We start from the raw sequence: 24,119 nt of genomic DNA, 5'->3' as shown, positions 1-24,119 counted from the left end.
ATGTATAGGAGCAAAGTTCAAATAGGGTAATTAATATCTTTTGTGTCCTACAAAGCATTCTCATGGTTAGAGCTCCACATTTGTAATGTATATAAAATCTTATGTATGATTCCAATTCCTTCCACAAATGAGTGAGCAATGGCCTACGCCCCTAAACCCCCCACCCCCTTCTAGGGCACCAAACAAAATAGTTTCTTACAAAGATCAAGGCTCAAGGTGTACACCCTCCTTGTATGCATGGAGTTTGAAAGGTATACATCTCTTGTCATGCTTGAATATTCATTTTTCTTAAAAGCCACGTTTCAAGATTCAAAGAATAAATTGACACCATAGATACACAATAACTGAAGTATAAACTTAACCATCTACTAACAGCCCTACAATAATTGCATTGTAAAATATAAACTACCAATGGAATTTTCACTTGGGGGCATTTTCTGCCCAAGGAAAACTAGACATATTCCCCTTTCTTGACAAAAAGCAAGGCTAGTCGTGATTACTCTTAACTGATTCTACTTTGAGGCAAATCTTTTCATAAACATTTTCAGATCCTTGAATGACTTCCAACTTCTTCCGTGGTTTTTGTTTGAGTTTTTTGCTTTTAAGAAAACGTTAGAAATAATGGCCACAATCATTATCAAGAATATAAGGTTTATCACTAAATGCTATTCAATGAAGTAGAGATGTTGCATCTTCTTGAGCACCACCTTTTTCATTCAATGCTTTTACAAATCTTCCTTAATTAATGCATTGCTCTATTATATTTCCACATTATGAAAGAATACACAGATATTTTTTTACTCCTCATGGTTCTCTCTATATATAGCAGGACTGTAGCCACTCTTTGGCTCTTGTTATGAATGGCAGTCATATCAGTTTTGCAAACTTCCCTAACCAAATCAATCCTAAGAAAATAAGCCAGTTGCCCTCCCTCAGAATTCCTCACCAAAGAGGAGACATTACTGTGCTTAACCACAACTCACAATCCAAATGGCCATTCCATGTTCATGGTTTGCGAAATTTCAACGATTCAAAAGTTCCATCATATATTCCATGTAGAGAAAGGATATTGTACATTAAGGATTGAGAAAAACTATATCTGATTAATCCCCAACTGTTCACAACATAAATAGGGCTTTGCGTGGCATACAATCACCTACTCGTATACAGCCAAGCCTACACCATACAAAATCCAAGCTTATCTCATGGACTATGGTATAACCCAGGTTATCGATGTCATGAGCTCTGATCTAATCCTGTCCACAATCATCCCAAATCACTTGCATGAGTAATAGACACTATCTTGTATCATCAGCATAATCTGTAAAGCATTAGGTGCTGCTCAATGCAAGCCTTCTGAAGAAGGGTCTATCTGGTTGAGCATTTAAGCACCAATTAGTTGACCTCCAACCTGCAGCTTCGTAGAGACATCTTGTCAAGAATCATATGCAGTAGTCCTTGTAAATCCCCACGTATGTTATCTTATTCCCCGACTATGGCTTACCACCAGTAGTAAGGGCTCAAAAAGTAACTCCAGTCTTTCAATAAGGGCTCAATTGGGAGCACCATGATCTGCTACTAAATTTCAAATTAGGAGTGTATTATTGCATGGAGCATGTAGGACCTTTGAAAAAAACTTCAAGACCCACCTTGAAAGCCTCTCCTTCCCTCCCTTTAGTAGATTGCTTTCCTTGTGGAGATATGCTATCAAAGTCACAAAGATGTTTTCACCTTATCCCTTCCCCTTGCACAAGATTCACAAGACACAATTTAGATAAACGCGCTGACCTTAGGTCCTCAGGTGGCCATGAAGCACATGCATGCATGTGTGAATGGTGCACATAGAAAATATCGATACAACTGCTCTAAGTTTGTTAACTCTTAACCATCTTCTCAACTTTCATTTTGTAAGAATGTTTGTGTCTCAACTTTCATTTTGTAAAAAAGTTTGTCTGCATTTTGATCTCATGTCTCAAACCATTCCCACGACTGAAATGTTCATTCAGCAGCACCACTATGCCCGAATGAAAGGAATATGAACTGGAAAAAGGATAGGTTTGGTAATAAAGCACATTGGATGAATAGGTTTGGTAATAAAGTACATTGGACTAAAGATCCTAATTTACAAAATGATGGTTCTATGGAGGAAGAACTGCTTCAATAGGAGAGAAAGTCCGTAAGAGAACAGGGTTTGTGAATATAGTCATAATATGAGAATGTTATAACCTGTAAACATTTCAATTGACCTTTGGAATCAAATATGAAATGCAATTTTTGCTGCTATGAAAGACGCTATTCCACGAGGATGATAGAATGTCTGGAATCCAGAATCAGGAATAAAAGAGAGCTTTTCCACCAAGTCACTGAGCCTGTGTTATACACAGCTGCTCACATAGGGAACAACAGCATGGCACTCTTGTAGCTTGTTTTCTGAGGACCTTGCTATATATTACCACACCCACAAGAAGCAGTTCAGTATGTTTTTTCATGTGACGACCTGAATGTGCACTAATCAAATTGGCAGACTTCATAAAGATGAGCCAGATGATGCATCAGAATACAAACAAGAGAGTGCACTAAAAAGAATGCTTCGCTTTTTTATTGCTCCCTTTATGGAGAGATTATCAATGTTTGTCTTGACATGTTCTTTTTTCTGTGTGCTCTCTATATGCATCTGCCCCTCTCTTATCAAGACAAGGGGCTTTGACAGTACCTGATACAGGTGGTTGATTTAAACAAACAATTTTTGAAGAGTCATTCACATCACCACATAAGGGGGAGTTCAATGCTCTTGATAAAGCTTCATAAGCTTCAAGAGAAGTAGGGCGATTCTGAGGACATGCTTCTGTACATGACTTGAACAAATCCACTAGCACTTTCATAATGGCCGAGTCTTCTATTGTGAGAACACTTGAAGCCTGACCTTTAGATGTAGCCTCAGAAAACAAATCCTCAATTTCAGATGGCAGCTTTGGCCGCTGTCCACTCTGCAGCAGATCCACTACTATCATTAGGACTACAGGCATATAACATGTACCCAGGTCCCACATTAAACAAATGACTACACAAACAATAACGCCACAGCAACCATGTGAAACAAAACACAAAAAAATACCTGTAACTGGGATTGGATTTGAACCTCAGGAAGACCAGCATAAGGAACCTCAAGAGTCAACATTTCAAGTAGCATACAGCCAAAAGACCACATGTCTGCTTCCTGCAGGAAAGCCAAACAAGTATCTGAGTAATCTAAAGGGAGTGCACTAAACACTCCTGCACATGCAAACAGGCCTTAGTTCACAGAAGTCAAGCAGGCTAAACTATGTCTAAAATTGGTGCAGATTGTTACTCCCCAAAAATCAGTAGAGACATGCACTTGAACAGTGTAATAATCTGCCAAACCATAGAGAGCTCAGACAACAGAAAGATATCAAAACTGAACTGTGAGAACCAGAGCTCAATGTGCCCGAATCCCCCAGGCATGCCTGCACATGCAATAACTGGAGGAAAATGCAACGCATGGCACAGGCTGACCTGATCATTGCACCTCTCCATCATCATCATACTCTCATCACCAGGGTCCAATTGTCCACCCAACCTGCAAGTTATTGCTTTGCTCTGATATTGCCGCCATCAGCTTTTAGAGGTGCCTACTATACTACCAGCATGTCACCACTAGTATCTAGCTGTGCTATATTTTGCCTCTTGAAGGCTGCCAACTGTTGTATTTGTCAGTATCAGCATCCATTGACACTTCTACTATTGTCACCTGCCTATTAAAGGACCTTAAATTGCTGAATTTTTATCATCCACATCACTCTTCATAATTGATCTATTGCTGTCCACCATCCACCCACCCTAGAGGCTGCATTTTTGCATCTCAACTGTTGTCCATCATCAACATAATCTACTGCAGGAGTTGTCTTCCTTCAAATCATCTTCAAGTGACTGTGTTTGTGAGAGTGTGGAACAGAAGAGGAACGCGAACACAAAGAGAAATGGAGGAGAGAAAAGACTACAAGAATGAAAGAGAAATCTGCACTTAATCTGGAAAGAATGCTGAATTCAAAGATAGACTGATCAGTCCCGCACGCAGCCCAAAGCGCCGGTGAGGAAACCCAATCAGGCTGGAAATGATGACAGCACCAAGGACAAAAACGGAAGCAAAGACCGATACAGTGTGCAGCCAGTAGCACCAGCAAAAGACAAAAGATGAATGTTTCTATGCTACCAATTGGAGCTATAAATGGCCAAAATCCACCAATACTGGCAGACCTGCTTAACATGGCATATGGACTGCAATAAATGCTGGCTGACTGCATGAACTGCAGCGAAAAATGCTGATGTTGCATCCTTTGGAGAGTTCGAAGCAATCAGGAGCTGATCACAGCCTGCAGGGGCTGCACAAACTGACAAGCACGTAGTAGATGAAGGAAATGCACACCTAGAACTGACTGATAAATGAAATGCACACTAAACTGAGTGGACATGACAATCAAAGTTCCAATGTCTCCTTCAAACTCTAGTAGAACTCACAACCAAGAAATGACATTGGTATTGAATCTTGATGTGCTTCATGCGAGCATGAAATGTCGCAGTGTAGCGAATGCAAAAGCATATGGGCAAGATTGAAAAACAATGAACACGAGAGGAGGGAGAGAGAAAAGAGACAAGAATGCAGAAATCTGCAATCAATAACTGCTGGAATGAAAAAGCAAGATATACAAACAAGTTGTTCAAGTATCTCCTCGAGCCGATCTTTCTCTCCACCACTAGAAAGACAAGTGAGATGGGCAAGGCATAAATAGCACAAAATATGCCAATAAATAATGGAGGCCAGAAAAACTAACCAACCAGCAGTCGACTGGCTGTAATAAAAATGCCAAGAAATGGCAATCTGCACCGTACTGCCACATGGCACTGCCCTTGCCCTGTAAAAGGTGGCTGCACCTAGTGACTACTGAAAATGCCCAAAAAACCAACAAGAAAATGTGTAACTGTGCTTGAGAGAACAAATTGTACCAGCAATAACCTGAGAATGCTAGTCTAGGGGATGACTAAATCTCTAACACCCTCTCTTAGATCCTAGACATGGCATAAGACTGATGGAACTGGAGTGATGTCATAGAACAACCTAAGGAAGCGCCTTCATAAACAAATCTACTTGATTGTCCTCTATCTTGCAGTATATCACATCAATGGTCTCGTCCAACACCATAACTATAGGTTTTGGGCTCCTAGAGATCACCTCCAATATGATGAACAACTTGGAAATCTCTTAGAAATCCCATTTTTCCTTCCAAATCAACCGTGAAGTATGAAACCTAGAGGGTAAATTTATCCTTCGACTTGGGACTCTTTTAAGGGCTCCTTAGTGTTGAGTGTCACCTCCTACCGTGTCAGCATTGCCACATGGCAGTTTGCCACGTGGCAGCAGTCGAATTGTCCAACTGCAATCAGCTGCATTAAATGCAGCCGACCTACCTATTCTGGACATTTTTTAGGCATTCTTTTCAGCCTTTTTAAGGCTGAGTTTCCAGCAAACTTCCTCACTTGTATCTGATAAATTTCAGCCTGCTGGTGACGGAGACAGCACTCGGAGCTGACGGAGATCGAGGTCCTCAAGGCGAAGACATACGCAGATATTCTCTCTCTCTCTGTCTCTCTCTCTCTCTCTCTCTCTCTCTCTCTCCATTCACTCTTTGTCACTATCATTTGCTTCCGCATTGCTTCACTCTAGCATGGTACCAGAGCATTGAAGGACTGACCTAGGGTTTGTTGTGGTAAGAATTGCTCTTAGCCACTTAAACCGCCCCAAAACATCCTTATTTTAGGCTTATTTTAGCCAAAACTCTAAAACAAGGAGCGGATCGAGAGAGTTAAGTGGGAGAGGATCTAGAAACCTAATTTTCTATAAATTGGCAGCCAACCCTCCACTCTTCTCTAAATCTCGTTTTTGCAGGTTTCAGGTGTTATCAACTTGCTGCCCACACCCTGTTCGCAGAGGACATCTCAGCCCTTGCTCTCCATCACTATTCCCTACAGTCTGGAGCCTGTTTCCAACCCTCCACACGTTGATTGCTGCTGTTTTTGCCTGGCAACTGACTGCTGATCATCTGCACTGCTGTCGTACAGTCTGCCACGTCAGCAAACTGCTGCGTTTGCAGGTTCCAGCTGCTGCCCTGACAGTTTTCTCTCACCTGCTGCAGTTGCTGTAGTATTTCTCTCACCTATCAACTGCCGTCTCCAGTTTTCTCTCTCCTGCAAGCTGTCTTGCCTGTGTTTTTAGTCTCTCTCTCTTGCAGGCTATCTTGCCTACGTTTTTAGTCTTTCTCTCACCTACTGCCTGCGTTTTTAGTCTCTCTCTCTCCTCACTACTGTCTGCATCAAATCCAGCTTCTCACTCTTGTGTTTGCTGGTGTTCGACATCCGGAGGCTGCCTTGCTGCGATTCGGGATCCGTTCGGAGTACGACACACTCTCCTGCTCATTACCCCTGCCCTGATCCTTGAGATACAGGAGTTTTGAGGTTTAGTATTCATTCACTGCATACTGTGTTTGTTGCATGAGCATCGTATTATTAGTAGTCATATCATTTCATTTATTAACTGTGTTCATTGTCTCTGAGTTACCCTAACCCTAATTGTGTTCTTTTATAAGTATGTGCTTTGTTGTACGGTTTCTGTTTATGCTTCTGTGTTAGGATATTTTCTTTACATGGTATCAAAGCCTGGTACTCCCTGAGAAACCTAGGCCTTTGATCTGAGAGCTCTTCGCAAGAAGCAAAAACAACAGTAGGTTCAAATAACTTCGAACACATCAACACCCATTCTGTCTCCAGAACAGCCTATGCCGAGAATCGAGCGAGAGTGGACTGGTCAGCTTCCTCCACAAAGTTCCGACATGGTGGAAGTCACATCTGAGTACATGGAAGAAAAGATAGCCAAGCTAACCTCTGAAGAATACAAATTGATCATAGCCTATCGACGAAAGAAGATTGAGGAGCTCAACCAAAGGATTGCCCTTCAAGAAAAGCTTCTGAATAAAGGTATGCATGATTTTCATTCTTCAGATGTTGCGCGTAAGTCTGATGATGTTGCAAGGCCGTCGAGACCTCCATCAAGGATGGGCCCCTCTCTTGAAGAGCAAGATCTAGAGTATTTTCCATTTTTTCAGACTCTTCCGATGTCTCCGGTGCAAGGTACTTTTGATTCGTCTTTTGTGCCTTCTTCTTTTACCTCTTCTGTTTTGCAATATATTGGTAGAGATCATGTGGAATAAAGAGTCCAGTCTACTGACTATGGAAAAGGTCCTCTTGAGGATCAATTCTTGTATGTTAACACAGGTCGCGGGGATTATGAGAAAAAGTATCCTTCCTTCTTTGACGTCTACTTCACATAATCACAATGAATTTGGTGTTCCTTTCGCTTCATTACATGGTGCATCATCATCTTCACAGTTTCATTTTCAGTATTTAAATAATAAAAATGAACAAAAAAAATCGGCATCTCATACACCTCACTTTCAAAATCCACCACCCATCCCACTACATTCTTCCGTTGCTTCACCACTTCCATTTACACCATTTACATTTTCATTTCAGACACCTCATATCGCACCGCACATCACACTAGGGGGTTATGGAAACATAGGCACATCCTTTAGGACCTCATCCTTCCCTCAATCAGGTGGTGTTCCACCTACCTCATACACACTTTCGGAACCATTGCAGCCTGGGTATCCCACTCAGTCTCTCCCGAGTATGGATCAAATAGCATGTCTATATTCCTTGCCACCAATACACAATACACATGGCAGGAGGCTCACCCCAATCACCACCAATCCTTACACTAGCTGACCATGAGTTACCTTCCAAAGGTACTCGTAATTGAGGCGGTTAAACCAAGGATGCCATAGCTCAATCTAAGTTTAAGAAGAAAGAAGAAAAAGAGGGCAAGATGAAGACCACATCTTGTAGACTCCATTCTTCTCATGACCTACACAAAGAATCTATTAAGATACTCCATAAAGAACTCAAAAGGAGTCCTCATCAAAATTGACTCTCAAACCAAAAGCATAGATCTTGCTCACTAAAAAGGGATGATACCCTAAACTCGATAGCTAGAATACCTCTAATGTGTGGTCACTGCCTTGCCCATCCGGAATCAGCTGCATATCATCGTTGCCTTTAATCAAGATAGAAAAGTTGTCAACTACGAGAGTTTCCCATCCATCAGACGTATACGTGCAATACCATCTAAAGAAGAAATCATGTGTTAGGAAGCACCACTATCCACAATCCACTCACAAGATTGTGGGGCAAACATTGCTGCATTAGTCGTTGTCAAAGGAACATCCTCTATTATCTCCAAATGGAGAATGCCAATTGTACCAACTGTAGCCTGAGAATGCCAATCCAAGGGATGACTAAATCTCTGACAACACAAGATTCTTTGCCAGAGCTATGGAACTTTGGTTATCCACGTGCAACCATATGGGTCTTGTTTGTGGAAAGCCAATCTCTACCAACAAGCAACGAAGCCAAACTACAACTTGAGCTCTAAAACAAAGTGCACGATACTCAGTCTCCATAGAAGGCTAGCCCACAATAAGCTATTTCTTACTGCTCCATGAGATAGCTCTCGATCCAAGGGAGAAAACAAAACTTGTAGTGGAGCGTCTTGGCTCCACATCACCTACCCAATCTAAGTCACTCCATCTAGCAAGGGTAGCCCCCTCTCCATAGATGATCTCGTAAGATCAAGTCCCCTATAAGTAGCACAACACACGCAAAGCAACTCGCCATTGAAGTTGAGTAGAAGTCTTCATGAAAGAAGACAACAAAGCCACCACAAAAGAGATATCTAGCCTACTATGGATAAGTCAAATCAATGATCCAACAAGACACTTGTATTTGGTAGCAGCAATGAGATGTCCCCCTAGGATCTAACCTGCACACGAGACTCAACGAAAGCCAAACTCACAATAAATGGGACTAGACAACAAATGCATCTCCCAACCATAGAGCCAAATGGACTCAACCCTGAAAGGGCTCGCATCCCATACCACCAACCCAGACCATCTCAATATACAAATACATTGGCTAATGGGCCAAGAGTTTAAGAGTGGTGATCACACAATGAAGGTGCACAATAGGGCCTTGAGTCCTATAAATAGGACTCCGCTACCCTACACCTAAAGTGCCCTTCGTAAATTCACACACAATCACTTCATGACCATGGTGACCAATGCTACTACCACCCATCCAGATGTCCAAGGACGTAACAAGCAAGAAGGGGATATGGTAGTAACCAACTTGGACTCAAGGTCCATGGGGCAAAAAATAGACCTACACTCAACCATAGCAAACTCTCAAAGAAGCTCCAAGTTGTATGTGCTAGGAGATAAAAATGCCCTATGTCATCTGATAGTCTCCAAACCAAGGAAGGAATAAAGGATCCCAAGGTTATAATGCCTAACCCCTACTGTTGTTAGCAATATGTTAGCTCATGTGTGTGTTTGTGCATGCCAGATTGGGTTGGGCACATATCAAATATTTTAGGCATTTTTTTGTGCAATACTTATGGCATTTTAGGGCATTTTAATGCCGTTCGATCAGCATTTAATGCTGGCCAACCACTTGTTATTTAGGACATATTTATGGCCTATATAATCTGTGCTCCTCCTCCTTAGTTGGTGCATTTATCACCTAGAGATCCTATTGGAGAGAGGAGCCCGTGCCAATGCCCATAGCTAGTGACTCATTGTTATACGTGTCATTCTCATGTTGGGTATATGGATTCCATTTCGTGAGCATTCTTCTAAGTTCTATTCTTTTGTAGTGCTCTTCTATTTTCTCTTTCCTCTTGCCTTTGTCTTGTGTTCTGCAATCTAATTCAACATTCTTTCATGCTTCCATTGTTGCATCCAATTCTGACATGGTATTAGATTCCAAGATCTATACTCCTATATTTCTCTGCTAATTTCAGGTCTTCATCAACAATCTGCCGATGTGGCAACCGCTTTGTATTGTCATCGCTCTATTCCCCACCTTTTGAAGACTGCGTTTTGGTCTCAATTGTCTGCATTTCTGAATTTTTTATTATTTTCTTGCTGATCCCTGCATTTTTATGGACAGCTACTGCATTTACAGCATTTAATACTTCTCAAGGCTAGGCAGCATCTTCTTCTGCTATTTGACAATGTTTTTTGGCTGTGTATTCCATCTTTTGCAATCAATCATTGTGATCAGCTTGTGTCCACTGCTTGTGAACTCTGTTTTTGTGCAGTCTGCCCCGTTGGCTGGCTGTCCCCTCTCTCTCATTTCCTTCTTTTGTTTTTTTTCTATTCATATCCTCTCTAGATGGCTCCCCCCTATTGTTGCCTAATGACAAATTGCATGACCCTAATTATCTCACATGGAGTGTTGTTATGAAAGCTTGATTTGTGCAGAAGCGGTTATGGTATGTTGTATTTGGAGCTTGTGAGCTTCCCAAGCATCCTAATCCTCTTCCAACTGATTTTGATGAGGACAACTATAAAGAAGCTATGCTTACATGGGATACTGATGATGCATGTATATATTCTGCCCTTCTTCGTTGCATCTCCAAAGTTCTTCCAGCCGTCCTCACCACTTGCAGGACTTCTCCCACAATCTGGGCAAAGCTTCAGCTGTTGTACCAGGCAAAGCCATATTGCTTGTTTGGCTTACAAGTGTCCTTCTCAAGTATAGAATGAATGCCAACATTGTCCTTGCCTTACTCTCTTGGCTTATGCTTACAAGGAAGAGGCTCCCCTCTTGAACATATAGACCCAACTAGTAGAAGACCATATTTGTAACAGGTGGAGGTAGGTGAAATGCAAGATTTTTCAACTAAAACATGATATTCTCAAGAGGAACAATCAAAGGCAAGTTGTAATTTGTCAATTAAAACATAAAATTCCATTCCCCAAGAGAGGCTTCTGCATTTAGCGGCTTTTATGCTAGTTTTGACTCATAGCCTATGCCTTGCCCTCCTAAAAGAGAGGCTTGATCTCAGTATTGACAGAACAGGCACCTCAAAACACAACAGCATGATATTGTCCTGCTTCTTTGCTTACAATAGTAGCCCAAAATCAATTGGCAAGTTTGAATGCAAAGCAAGAATCTTTATGACAAACTGATTCTAATGACAATAAAATTTTAGGATTAACAGTCAGCACCAAACTTACCAGTCCATATGGGTACTGACGGTACATGGCTCTGAAAACCTCTGGTGCCATCCAGCGAGGAGTACCAACACACACTTCCACAGGAGGCACTCCACGATGTGCCAGATAGCAGTTGTGTAGAGAGGATGATGAGAGAGGAACTGCACTATCAAAATCACAAAGTTTTATTGAAGGTGTCCCATCTACCACATTTATTTCGAGGTCAACTAGCACATTGCTGCTCTTTACATCCCTGTGTATGATTCCTTTAGAATGGACATGTGAAAGAGCATGTGCAACAGCTTGTGCAATGCAACCTGCTTCTCTTGCAGGCATATGTTTTCTGCCATCCTTCAAATATTGAGCCAATGCAGTCTGCAAAGAAAAACCACAACACTGTAAGCTTCTGCAGCACTACTTTGAAACACAGAAGCATAAAAGACTAGAATGTTCAGGGAAATTGAAACTATACCTCCAAGGAGAAGCCTTGAACATACTCCATAAACATCACCAGCTGAACAGCTTCATTCCTTTTCTCAGCATCAGGTGGAAGTGTAGCCACAGATATAATTTCATGACCATAGAAAGAGACTATATGAGGATGCTTACCCAAGCAACGAAAAATTCGGAGCTCACTGAGAAACTTGCCTAGGACGTTTTCATATGGCATCTTACTGGTATGATCAAACAACTGCACCTGAAAAATGAACACCACCCTCTCTGGTTAAAAACAAGCATTTTATGGATAGATCCAAGCCTGAGCTGTACATATTCAATGTCAATACCTTTGCTGCAGCTGTAAAGGATCCCAATGAGCACCTTCTTACCACAGATCCTGATGCTCCTCGACCTATCTCTTCGTGGAGTACAGAAATGATATCTTCACTTTGGACAGTTGACAACTTGTTGTCTAGAGGACGAGATTGAAAACACCTTGAAGGAATATATCTAAAGAAAATACAAGAATAAAGGGTCTCAATCTTACTTCACATGACTCAAATCATTAAAGCAGAAGAGTCGATCAGCTGTACTACTAGCATAAATAAAATCCCTCCAAGATATCTGATTTCACATATAATAATTCAGATCACAAAGCATCAAATGAACAGATTTTATTAGAAGAACAATGACCTCAATCACAGAGATAAGTAACTTGGACTCTGGAACTACCTGCAGAAATATTCTGTATCCTCCTCTTCACGTATATCAAGAGGACGGCAAGAATCAATAAGCATCCGGACTTTCTTATTTCCTTTGCTTACTACAACCACATTCCACGCATGTGGGACATAATCTAGGTATCCACGTACCAGCTCACAAGGGATGGAAATCCTGTCACACAGATACTGCTTTCACTTCACAAAGTTAGCTCTCTCTCTCTTCTTTTTTTTCGTAAAAGGTTAGCTCTCTCTCTCTCTCTCACTCTCTCTCTCTCTCTCTCTCTCTCTCTCTCTCTCTCTCTGCTACTAATATTAGAGTGCACACAGTCATAATTATGGCACATTAACCTCTAGTTTAATCTCCTTAAAACAGCCCCAAAAGCAATTGATGAAAACTTAACAAAAATAATGGCTCAGTTTTGACAGTAGGACAAATGCACCCCTTTCTCAGCCTACCACTGCTGCCCATACCCCTCCCGGTGGACATTGTTAGTTCACGGAACCTTCTTTGAGTGCTGCCCACAGCCCTACTGACTACTGCTATAGTTCACTCAAGCGACCTGTTCTGGAGACACTCTACAGCTACATTTGTTGATTCTATTGGCCCATAGTTGCCAAGAAGCCTGTTTCATAAAGTTAGGAAACTAGGGTCATCCCTGGCCACTTCATAAATTTATGAAACACCAATTTTAAGCTTTCAAAAAAAGGCCTGCCCTAAATAATGTATTTGAACTTTAGTAATTAACATCTATCATGGATTCACTCGACATGTTCATGCGGATATTGCCATTGATTGCGAGAATTTTGTTTGAGGAGTTGTCCATGATGCATGCATAGATTGATGGCTGCTTCTATAATTCAATTTGGTGATGGATAATGGACCATGATGCATGTAAACATTGATTTTATATCAAATGTTCATTTGTATTGTACAGAATCATGAATTACAATCATATTGTGTCTGCTACATTCATGAGTCATTTTCTACAACCATATAAAGTTCCATAGTTTTTTCCTATCTTGACTGCAACCCCTTTCTAAAATTTTACAAAATTCAAGTGAAACCTATGAAACCTGTTTCATACCTCACATTCAAAAGCCCTTAGCAACTATATACCAGCTGCATGCTGCCCACAAGCAACCTATTTTCAGATCAGTCCAACTGACATATTATCAAAGTGCAGCCCCTATCTCACTTGGTAGCACATTGTTGCTTCAATACTTGCAGGTTCAACAGTCTCTCCATCATAAGGTGCATTCTCAACCATCAATCTAATCTGGTGCCCTCACTAACGCTTCGGGCAGCATGCAAGAACTGATCAATCCACTTTGTATACAGCATTCTATTCAGATCAGTGCAGTTCTTTCCTTCCATTTTCCGTGTTTATGTCAATCTCTCTTCCCTTCTCTCTCCATGTTCTGTTTTTCTTCTGTTGTGCTCTCTCACATGGTATCATCGCCAAAAGAGAGAACCCAAAGGTTCTATGAAGAGGAGACCATAGTCGCTTGCTGTTTTGTGCACAAATCACCCATTTGAGACTGCTGCCTATTTTTGTTGGAGACAACCTTCAACAACCACAGCTTCATTAAATGCAATTTTTCTTGCCCTGTTCAGGCTGGAGCATTTACAACTTGTGTTGCAACGATGTAGCTGATTACTCCACCATTCAAGAAACCTAGTATCAAAATGCAATAGTGTCTTTGTGTGTTTGTACAAACACTTTGAAGGATAAATGGATCACCAGAGTCCAATTTCTTTGGTCTAATGATAAAGACAGTGTGAGAGTGCGCAACGGAAGAGAAACACGAACACAAAGGGAAGCACAAAGAGAGGGAGAGAGAAAGGAAGCAAAAGATGAAAGAGGAATATTGCACAAATTGAAGAAGAATGCTGATACAATGATGATGGACTGATCAATCCCTGCACATAACCCAAAGCGTCAGTGAGGGCGCCAGATCAAGCTAATGACGATGGCAACACCAAGCACAGTGAATCGGAGTGTCGAAGTGTGCACTTGCAAAGGGAAGACTTAAGCCTGTGTATGTTTGCCTAGTGAGGGGCTAGCTATAAATAACCATAAATGCCCAAATCTGGCCGACTTGCACCAGTAGGTGCCAAAAAGGCTGGCCAACCAGCATTTAAAGCTGGTCACTTAAGAAAATGCCAAAAGAAATAGGGGAGACCGCGGAAAAATCCCAAATGACAATGACAATGTCTGACAAGTGTAGGCAAACTATGGAAAGTTAAAATTGGCCTAAGAATGCACACAAGAAGCCAACAAATAAAGTAAATGCTTCTAAATTGCCAGAGCTCCTATGTCTCCATCACAGTCTGACAAAAGCTCACAACCAAGAGATGACACAGTAATATAGCTAACACAGGCAAGCTAACACCCCCTCTCAGATCCTAGGGGTGTCTAAAGACCCAACATCTTCATGTGATGAAGCATAGAAGCCTAGGGTAAAGGCTTCATGAAGAGATTAGCTACACTATTCTCCATGGGACAGTACACCACCACTAACTCAGAATCCACAATCTGCTCTTGAACATAGTGATACTGAACCTCGATGTGCTTTGTACGAGCATGAAACACAAGGTTCTTTGCCAAAGCAAGAGCAATCTGGTTGTCCACATGCACCACCGTAGGTCCAACCTAAATAAAGCCAATCTCTGCCAATAAGTGGTGAGGCCAAACCGCCTCCATTGCTATAGAACATAATGCACAATACTCTACCTTTGTAGAAGAAAGGGCCACAATAGGCTGCTTCTTATTGCTCCACGAGATAACTCCCAATCCAAGGGAGAAACCATAACCTGTAGTGGATCAGCGTGAATCCACATCATCTATCCAATCAAAATCACTCCAACCAGAGAGAGTAACCCCCTCTCCATACAATATCCCATAGGATCCATGCCCCTATAAATAACAAAGAATACATAAGACTACTCTCCAATGCTCTTATAGGAGCCTTCATGAGAGAAGACAACAATGCCACAACAACAGAAACATCCAGCCAAGTGTGAATAAGCCAAATGAGGGAGCCAACAATACACCTATAATGGGTGGCATCTGTAAGGGGAGCTCTGACTGCCAAAAGCTTGAACTCTAGGTCCATGGGGCAAGAAACAAACCGACAATCAACCATACCAAACTCCAAGAGAAGATCAAAAATGTACCTATGCTACAAAATAAAAATGCATTGTGTCATCTGATAGATCTCCAAGCCAATGAGAAATGTAGGATCCCAAGATCCATCGTGTCAAAGTCCTATCGTAAAATCTCTCAAGTACGATCAACCTCCTGAGTAGAGCTCCCTGTAATGATAAGACTATCCACGTACAAGATGAGCAAAACACACCTATCATCATTAACCTTGAAGTATAGGTTGGGGTCATGAGCTGATCGATGAAAGCCACTCTACAAAAAGAATCAATCAATCCTCTAATACTAATTACAAGAAGTTTGCTTTAGGCCATAGAGAGCCTTCCACAATTTGTAGATATGGTCCTTCTTCTCTTGCATAAGAAAACCTAGAGACTGTGAAACATAAATCTCCTCCTCACAAATACCATTCAAGAAGGCAAACTTTACATCCATCTGATAAATAGGCCAGCAATGGTGAACTGCAAGAGCCAAGATAACCTGAATGGTAGATATCCAAGTTGTAGGTGCAAAAGTCTCAAAATTATCCAAACCTATCCTCTAAGCAAAACCCGTAGCTACAAGCCTACCTTTGTGCAAGGAACCATCTGCAAGGTACTTGGTCTTATAGACCCACTTCACATCTATCACCTTCCGCTTCAAGGGACATGGAACCAATTCCCAAGTCTAATTACACTTGATAGAATCGAGCTCCTCTTGCATGGCCTAACACCAAATATCCTATCAAAGAGCCTCCTCAACTGTAGTAGGTTTACCAGCATGAAAAATATATGACAGAAAACCATAGTTCACACAAAGTGAACCAGCCACTAGGCTTGTAAGTTAGCTAATCTACATGGACTTATAGGAGAAACAAAAAAGTGAGAAACGCCTAAATCTTGCATGAGTTGTCGGTACCACCAAGGAATCCAAATAGGCTCATTCTACTAGGAGGGAGACTGAGTAGGCGCCGATACACGCAATGCACCTATATGTTAAAATTTGCAGATTCTATGGACAATGCCCAATGTAATTTGTGTGGTATGGACACTTATTAAAGTATCAATGTAAGGTGTGTACACCTAGTGTCTTAGAAACTTAAAGTAGCGACACTAGGCTCTAGAGTAAAATAAACCTAACTCTAGTTAGTTGGTGAAAGGCTGGTTAGGTCAACCCTTGACCTAAACATAAGTTGTACTTTCACTCTATCTTTCATTCTAGGAAGTACACTCTACTCTTTTTGCTTCAGCTCACTCTCTTGTTGTCATTGTCTCTCCTCTCTCTCTCCATAGCTGGCTGCCATTTTCCTTGGTATCATAGCAGCTCGTACACGCGAATTCCGTTCAGCCACCGTCAGCAGGTGCCATCCTGCCCAAGGTCCTATTGCTGCCAGCTTGGTTCTCAACTCGAGGAAGAGTTTTCAGCTGCTGTGAGGTGCTGCTAAAGTGGAGGAGGAGCTATAGCTGAGCCGTCTCTTGTCTACTCCCGATCTGTCCATCTGCTCCAGATCTGTCCAGTTCAGCCATCAGCTCCAAATCTGTCCATTTGCTCCAGATCTGTCCAGCTCAGTCATCTGCCCCAGATTTGCTGTTTTCAGCCTGCACACAGTCCAACACGCAGTCCCACACACAGCCCTGCACGCAGCCCAAGGAGCTGCTGTTTTGGAAGAGCTGCTGCTATTTTCAGCTCTGCCCGCCATTTTCTCAGTCCTGCCCGCCAATTTCTGCAAACCCTAAAAAGTGCAAAACCCCTAATTGTCAGATTTGGGGTTTTCTCGAAATTTCTGGAATTTCCAATCTATTTCAGCCCTCTCTTCTTGAATCTCAACTTGTGCTGCCCAAAATTTGGGGCTTTTGCTAATTTTTGCTCCCGGAGTTTGAATTGACAACCAATTCGAAGAAATTTCTCGATTTCTTGGACATTCCCACCAAAAATTTGGGGCTTTTGCCCGATTGGAGGCCCTTTGCGCAATTTGTTACCAAACTCATAAACATTGTGCAATTTCTTCCACATTGGCTCAAGAAAATTTGGGGCTTTTCAGTTTTTTGGATCCGGCACGCATCACGATGCAAATTTCAGCTGCTGTTGACTGCTAGCATGCCTCCTGAGGCAACATTTCTGCAAAAATTCCAACTGTAAGGTACAAATTTCTTCAATTTCTTTGAAATTTTAGAGAGAAATTTGGGGCTTTTGCCCGACACGCACTCCAAGGCAAGCAACAAGCAGTACAACAGCATTTAATTGCTGTTACAGTCAGATTGGGTAGAGAATTTAGGGAAATTTCAATAAATTTTTACAAGAATCGGTATTAAGTTGCTGTATTTTGTACTTTTGTGGGCACATGTTTCGAGGCGGGTGTGGTACAGCAATTTAGTGTTGTAATTTACTGGCTGAGTGCTGATTTGGGTGGCATTGTGCACACTTTGGCATTTGAGTGACAGTTTGGTACTTGTTTCTTAATCCTGTGGGGGATCTTGGTACTTTGAGTATACTCTATACTTCAGCATTGAAGTATTTGGCAGCAAATTTTTATCTACCATTGATAGCATGGCACGCCAAGGGAATAATGATCAGAGCAACATCCTTGGTGTCCTCACTTAGAAAGACAAACTTGATGGCTCAAACTACCCACTGTGGAGTTTTATGGTACGTAACCTTCTTGTGGCGAAGAACTTGTGGAACTATGTTACAGGTGATTTGCAGTGACCAGGAGGTCTTGCACCCCAGACACCTCAACGCAACGCTCAAGGACAAGTTGTTGGTGCTACTACTGCTGCTGCCCCTTCTCTCCCTCCTACCAAGGATCAGAGGAAATGAGACTCAAAAGATGCACATGCACTTTCTTTGATTACCTTGTCAGTAAAAAGGGCAATTATTCCACACATTCGGTCTTGTAAGACCTCAAAATCAACATGGGATGTACTTGAGCGTATGTTTGCAGCACGCAATGAGACCAGGATATCCTATCTCCGTGGAGAGTTGGCCAATGTGACCATGGATGAAGGTGATAGCATGACAAAGCACCTTACTCACATACAGGATTTGCGTGAGCAACTACTCAATGTTGATGAGGTCATTCAGGATGCTGAATTGGTAAGCATCACATTGAACTCCCTTCCAGAGTCATATCTTGGTTTCCACACCGTTTTGATGTTGTCTTTGAGGGGGGGGCAGCAGCCCCTTACATTTGTGGAGTTGAAAGGCCTCTTGCTGCAAGAGGAACAAACTTGGAAAAATGCGGCATTGCGTTCAGGTGATGTGGCTATGCTTTCCAAGTTCAAAGGCAAAGGAAAAGTCAAGCAAAATGTAAAAAATCAGTAAAAAGGTGATACTGGACAGTCATCAAATAAGGTTGTCCAAGACACCGAAAATACTAAAAAGAAGGGGAAATGCCATTATTGCAAAAAGCTCGGTCACTATGTCGATGAATACAGAAAGAGATTGGCCAAAGAGAAGAAAAAGAACTCCGGTTTGGCTGTCCAAGAAACATCAGCCAGCAAATCTACTGATGATGATACTTCAATCAACCTTGTAGAAGAGGACTATGCATTTCTCACATGCAGTTATGATTCTTCAATGGCTGATTCAGCATTTAATGCTGCTGAAATGCAGCAAACATGGTATTTTGATAGTGGGGCATCAAAGCACATTACTTCCAGGAAGTGTTTGTTTACCCTTTGCATTCAACCCCTGCTGGGAAGCATGTTACATGTGCCAACAACAGCAGCTATGATGTATGTGGCATTGGGACAGTCACTATTACTGCTGCAGATGATTGTGATTTCATGCTTCTAGATGTCTTGTTTGTACCTGGCATTACAAATAACTTATTGTCTATCTCTACTTTTAACAAGCATGGCTTTTAGGTCATCTTTGAGGATGACAAATGCATTGTTAGAGACAGAGAGATGGATTATGCACTTAGGCTATCTGGCACCTTGCATAAGGGTCTATTTTTGTTGGATACATACGACAGACAATCCCATGATGCTTTAGCAATCGCTACTCTTTTGCCCGCTATGCAAAATGCGGAGCTATGGCATGCCCGCTATGGACACCTTGTTAGCAGAGTATTTGTCAGCTCATGTGTGAGTCTGAGCTTGATCTGGGCTGGGCATTTTTATTAGGTATTTTAGGTATTTTTCTGGTGTGGCATTTTATGCCAGTGGAGCATTTTTATGCACCAGTCGGCCAGCATTAATGCTGTCCGACCAGCATTATTGCTCCCCACTTTTTCAGCCTATTTATACTCAATGCTCCTCCTCAGTCAGTATCATCATCTTCACCATCTGCAGACTCTGTGGAGAGAGGAGCCAGAGCCAGTGCCAGTGCCAGTGCCCACGCAGCCAGTGACTCACTGTTGTATGCGACTGTCTCGTGTTCAGATATATGGATTCCATTTCCCGTGTATACATCTGAGTTTTCATCTGTATCGTGTTCTTTCTTTCTCTTTTTGTCTTGTGTTTCAGCAGTTTATTTCAGCACATGTTTATGCTTCCACCGCTGCTCCACTTCTGACATGGTATCAGATTTCAGGATCTGTGCTCCTGCTGTGTTTTCTTGCTGATTTCAGGACTGTTTTGTACCCCTGCTGATCAAGCGACTGCTGTCGCAGCCAGGCGATCTATTTTGGGGCTGTTTTCAGCCTGCGTTTTTTGCAGTTTTGCCATCGCCTGCTGCCTACACACCCTCTACTGCCTGCGTTTTTCATCTGCAGCTGCTGGCGACAGTTTTCTACCTGTTTTTCTCCAGTTTACAGCCTGCGTTTTGCTGATTCAGCGTCTCTCGTAGCTGGGTAACTGTTAATTCAGGCCGTTTTTGCTGTTTTTGGCAGTTTTCGACTGATTTTTTGACTTTCTGCAGCAGATTTTGTCTTCTATTGATCAGATTTTGGGTTATATTGCATGTGAACTCTCATTTTCTGCAGTCTGTGCTTGTGTTTTGGCTGTGTTTCCTCTCTACCTTCCATATGGCTCCTCCGTGCACTTCCACTGATGATAAGTTACATGGACCTGATTATCTCACATGGAGTGCTGTCATGAAAGCTTGGTTTGCGCAGAAGCGGTTATGGTACATCGTCTGTGGAGCTATTGCTCGACCTCTCCGTCCTTTTCCTCTTCCTGAAGACTTTGATGAGGACAACCATGAGGAAGCGGTGCTCACATGGGACTCGGACGATGCCCGTGCTTACTCGGCGTTGCTTCGGTGTATTTCTAAAGCAGTCTTACCGGCAGTTACCTCCTGTAGGACATCTCCTGAAGTATGGCAGAAGTTGCAGCAGATGTACGAGACACCTTCCACCATGCGGGCCGTCACACTTTATGGCCAGCTCCAGCAAATGAAGTTTGAGCCGAAAGATACTATTCAGTATTTTCTTCTTCGTGTTACGCAGGTACAGGACCAGCTTCGGCACATGCAGTCTGCACTTCCCGAGGCGCATCTCGTCGGGACGGTCCTCTACAAGCTCCCCCCGAAGTTTGATGGAGTGGCCAATGCTTTACGGGCGCAGACATCATCGACTCCTGTCAGTTTTACACATATGACCTCGATGCTTCTTGAGCATGAAACATCCTTGAGATTACAGGGGTGGCTTCCGGCACATTATGGAGGTGAGGCTTATGTAGCTTCAGAGAGGGGTGACGGGAAGAAGAAGTCGAAGGCCCCGTGTTACCACTGTGGCAAGAAGGGACATTTGCAGAAGGACTGCAAGACGTTAGCGGCTTCCAGGAAGGAGCAGAAGAAGAAGCGGGATGTTGACTCTATCGATGAGACATCTCCTTCATCAGACTCCGACTCAGATCCTCCGACCGAGGTGAAGTCCAAGGTGCGGAAGGGATCCTCTTCTTCGGATCTCGGGAAGGGCTTGGTGGCCCCTTCCTCCGCTGCTTTCTAGTGGTGGTGATGAGGTCATCCCTCACGACTCTCTTGTGCCAGAGAGGGAGTGTGAGCGGGTGTTCAGATGGGGCAGCCGCGCCTCATCTATACTTTTCTACAGGTGCACAGGTTCCAGAGAGGGACGTCCCTGACGCATCGACTTCAATCTGGCGGAATCAAATCCTGGAGCTGGGATTGACATCCAGGTTCATAATGAGCTGGTTATCTGACAGAGAGCGGGAGGCTTTCGTCTGGAGCTCACATGAGGGGACACTTTGGCGGTCTGGCCAAAGGCGGGGAATCCATGGTCACCTATGTTCAGGGGCATTTTTGACAGGATGGTCTTGTATGCTACTGCGAGACATTGGTGATGGACACAGAGACATGCTATGATCTTCTCTATTTTCAGGTGTCTGGTACGATCGACATCGACATCAGGTTCTCTCCGAGGCACCTTGGTGGTGGCTTGATCACCCACTGCTTGGGTATCCATGGTTCTACTTGGTGGTTCTATGTTGTATAGTTTCTGATTCCTTTTCATTGTACTCTTGTATTGTATCAGATCACTCATGATCTGAGAGAGGGTGTTAGCAGAGTATTTGTCAGCTCATGTGTGAGTCTGAGCTTGATCTGGGTTGGGCATTTTTATTAGGTATTTTTTTGATGTGGCATTTTATGCCAGTGGAGTATTTTTATGCACCAGTCGGCCAACATTAATGCTGTCCGACCAGCATTATTGCTCCCCACTTTTTCAGTCTATTTATACTCAGTGCTCCTCCTCAGTCAGTATCATCATCTTCACCATCTGCAGACTCTATGGAGAGAGGAGCCAGAGCCAGTGCCAGTGCCCATGCAGCCAGTGACTCACTGTTGTATGCGACCGTCTCGTGTTCAGATATATGGATTCCATTTCCCGTGCATACATCTGAGTTTTTATCTCTATCGTGTTCTTTCTTTCTCTTTTTGTCTTGTGTTTCAGCAGTTTATTTCAGCACATGTTTATGCTTCCACCGCTGCTCCACTTCTGACACACCTAAGCTTTGGCGAGGGTGAGTCATTATGTATTCTCTAGGATTCAAGAATGACATTTTAGTATTTTCCATCTATGTAATGAACATCATTGCTTGGTCCGTTTGGATTACAAGGTGTAGCTATGCTATTGACCTTCACAATGTTTCCACTGCAGACGTCACCTCCTTGGATAGAAAATTTGCCAGTCACACCCAATCTTTTTGTATATGGTATTCAATTAGCTTGCGAGTACAATGCATGATTAATATTAACTTTTCTTATCGTTTGCTGAAAATCCAAGATCGCCTGATCAATGATCTCATATTGAAACTCGCCAAAGTGTTGTACGTGCTCCTCGAACTTCTGTCACTCTCAGCTGAGCTCACCAACACCCTACTCTCCCATTTGCAAGATGTCTAGTGAGAAAAATGTCATCAATAGGAATCATGTGATGAGTAGCTCCACTGTCCACAATCCAAGTAGAAGCAAAAGTGCTTGGTTGTGACAAATGGACCTCTGTGACCGTTTTCTTGGAAGACAGCTCACAGATATGGACGAGACTCGCCTCTGATGCCTCTAAAGAGACAATGTGGACCTCTACAAACTACTTAGACGAGCCCTCTAGCGTTGAGAACGTTGTCAACTGTGATGGCTGACTAGTGGCAACGTGAGACTAAGTTTTATGCAGCCCATGAGATTGGTTGCCACCACCCTGCTTCTCTTACTAAGTGTGATGTGGTGGTGGAGAATGCTACTCTTAGCAATGAAACCAAACAAGAGGACTTGAAGACCTCTAGTCTTGGCCATGGTCACTACTTGTAAAGAGTGATGAGAAATCTTCTCGTCAAAGTTTTCATAGCCATGTAACACAAGGTAAGACGTCTTCAACACTTGCAAACACCCACAAAAATAAGTGTTTTACTCTAGATGGCCCCAAACAATGGAAATCAGCTACACTTATCACGAAGGAAAGACTATGGATGTCCCATTTGAGTCGTATGAACTGGTCGCCTACAAAATATCTATGTTGTCAACAAGGAACAGATCGTTAAAAATTTGCAGCTTGTGAGGTCTTCTCTTGATGGGGAAACCTCTATATCCTCGCTTTGGCAATGATACCGTATGAGAGTGCGCAATAGAAGAGAATCACGAACACAGAGAGAAAAGGAAAGACGAAGAGAAAGCAAGAAGAGAAGAATGATCTACATTGAACAAAGAAGAGGGCTGAATACAATGAGGACTGATCAGTCCCTACACCTAGCCCAAGGTGTCAGTGAGGGCACCAAATCAGGCTGAATAATGATGACATCACCTTTGACGATGATGGAGAAAGTGACAGTGACAGAGACAGAGGTGCAGCCTGCTGACCACGACAGACACACAGAAGATTGCAGCCACCTAATGGACAACCTGCAAGACAATGTGAGTGTCTAACCCAACCAAACTGATCAGCTATATATAGCTGAGCAGCCAAACTGGCCAACCAGCTGCCAAAATGGCCAAAAAAGCTGGCTGACTGCACTTAATGCAGTCAGCAGCAATAAAATAATGCAGAAATGCCACGGTGGCCACTCTGAGAAAATCACAGAATGCTGAAAAAAAATCACTAATTAGCAAACACAAGAAAAGCACGCTAAACACGAAGAAAACATAGTAAGAGGTCCAAGTGTCCCTATCAGACTCTAACTAGGGCTCACAACCAAGAGATGACAGACCGACAAAATAAGGTAGGCTAACAATCT

At 42.6% G+C, this 24,119-nt stretch overlaps 1 protein-coding gene across 7 annotated transcripts in view; it reads right to left on the bottom strand.

The window, feature by feature from the left end:
* Nucleotides 1-1,046: 1,046 nt before the first annotated feature.
* LOC148026374 (Leucine-rich repeat protein kinase family protein) overlaps nt 1,047-24,119 on the bottom strand; it is a 29,962-nt gene continuing 6,889 nt past the window's right edge. For 2 of the 7 annotated variants that reach the window (XM_087690812.1, XM_087690811.1), the window contains exons 7-12: nt 12,360-12,535; nt 11,975-12,137; nt 11,662-11,886; nt 11,211-11,564; nt 3,116-3,217; nt 2,578-2,987 (exon numbers count right to left, since the gene is read on the bottom strand). In XM_087690812.1, the coding sequence (XP_087546938.1) occupies nt 2,625-2,987; nt 3,116-3,217; nt 11,211-11,564; nt 11,662-11,886; nt 11,975-12,137; nt 12,360-12,535 (1,383 nt within the window). In that variant the 3' untranslated portion in view covers nt 2,578-2,624. The other 5 variants (XR_015692829.1, XR_015692830.1, XM_087690814.1 and 2 more) reach the window with 5 other exon arrangements.

The sequence above is a fragment of the Lygodium microphyllum genome, chromosome 13 (assembly GCF_053477565.2).
Source record: "Lygodium microphyllum isolate KBCC chromosome 13, Lygodium_microphyllum_v1.1.10, whole genome shotgun sequence".
NCBI lineage: Eukaryota > Viridiplantae > Streptophyta > Polypodiopsida > Schizaeales > Lygodiaceae > Lygodium > Lygodium microphyllum.
This window is presented reverse-complemented; position numbering and strand designations above follow the sequence as displayed.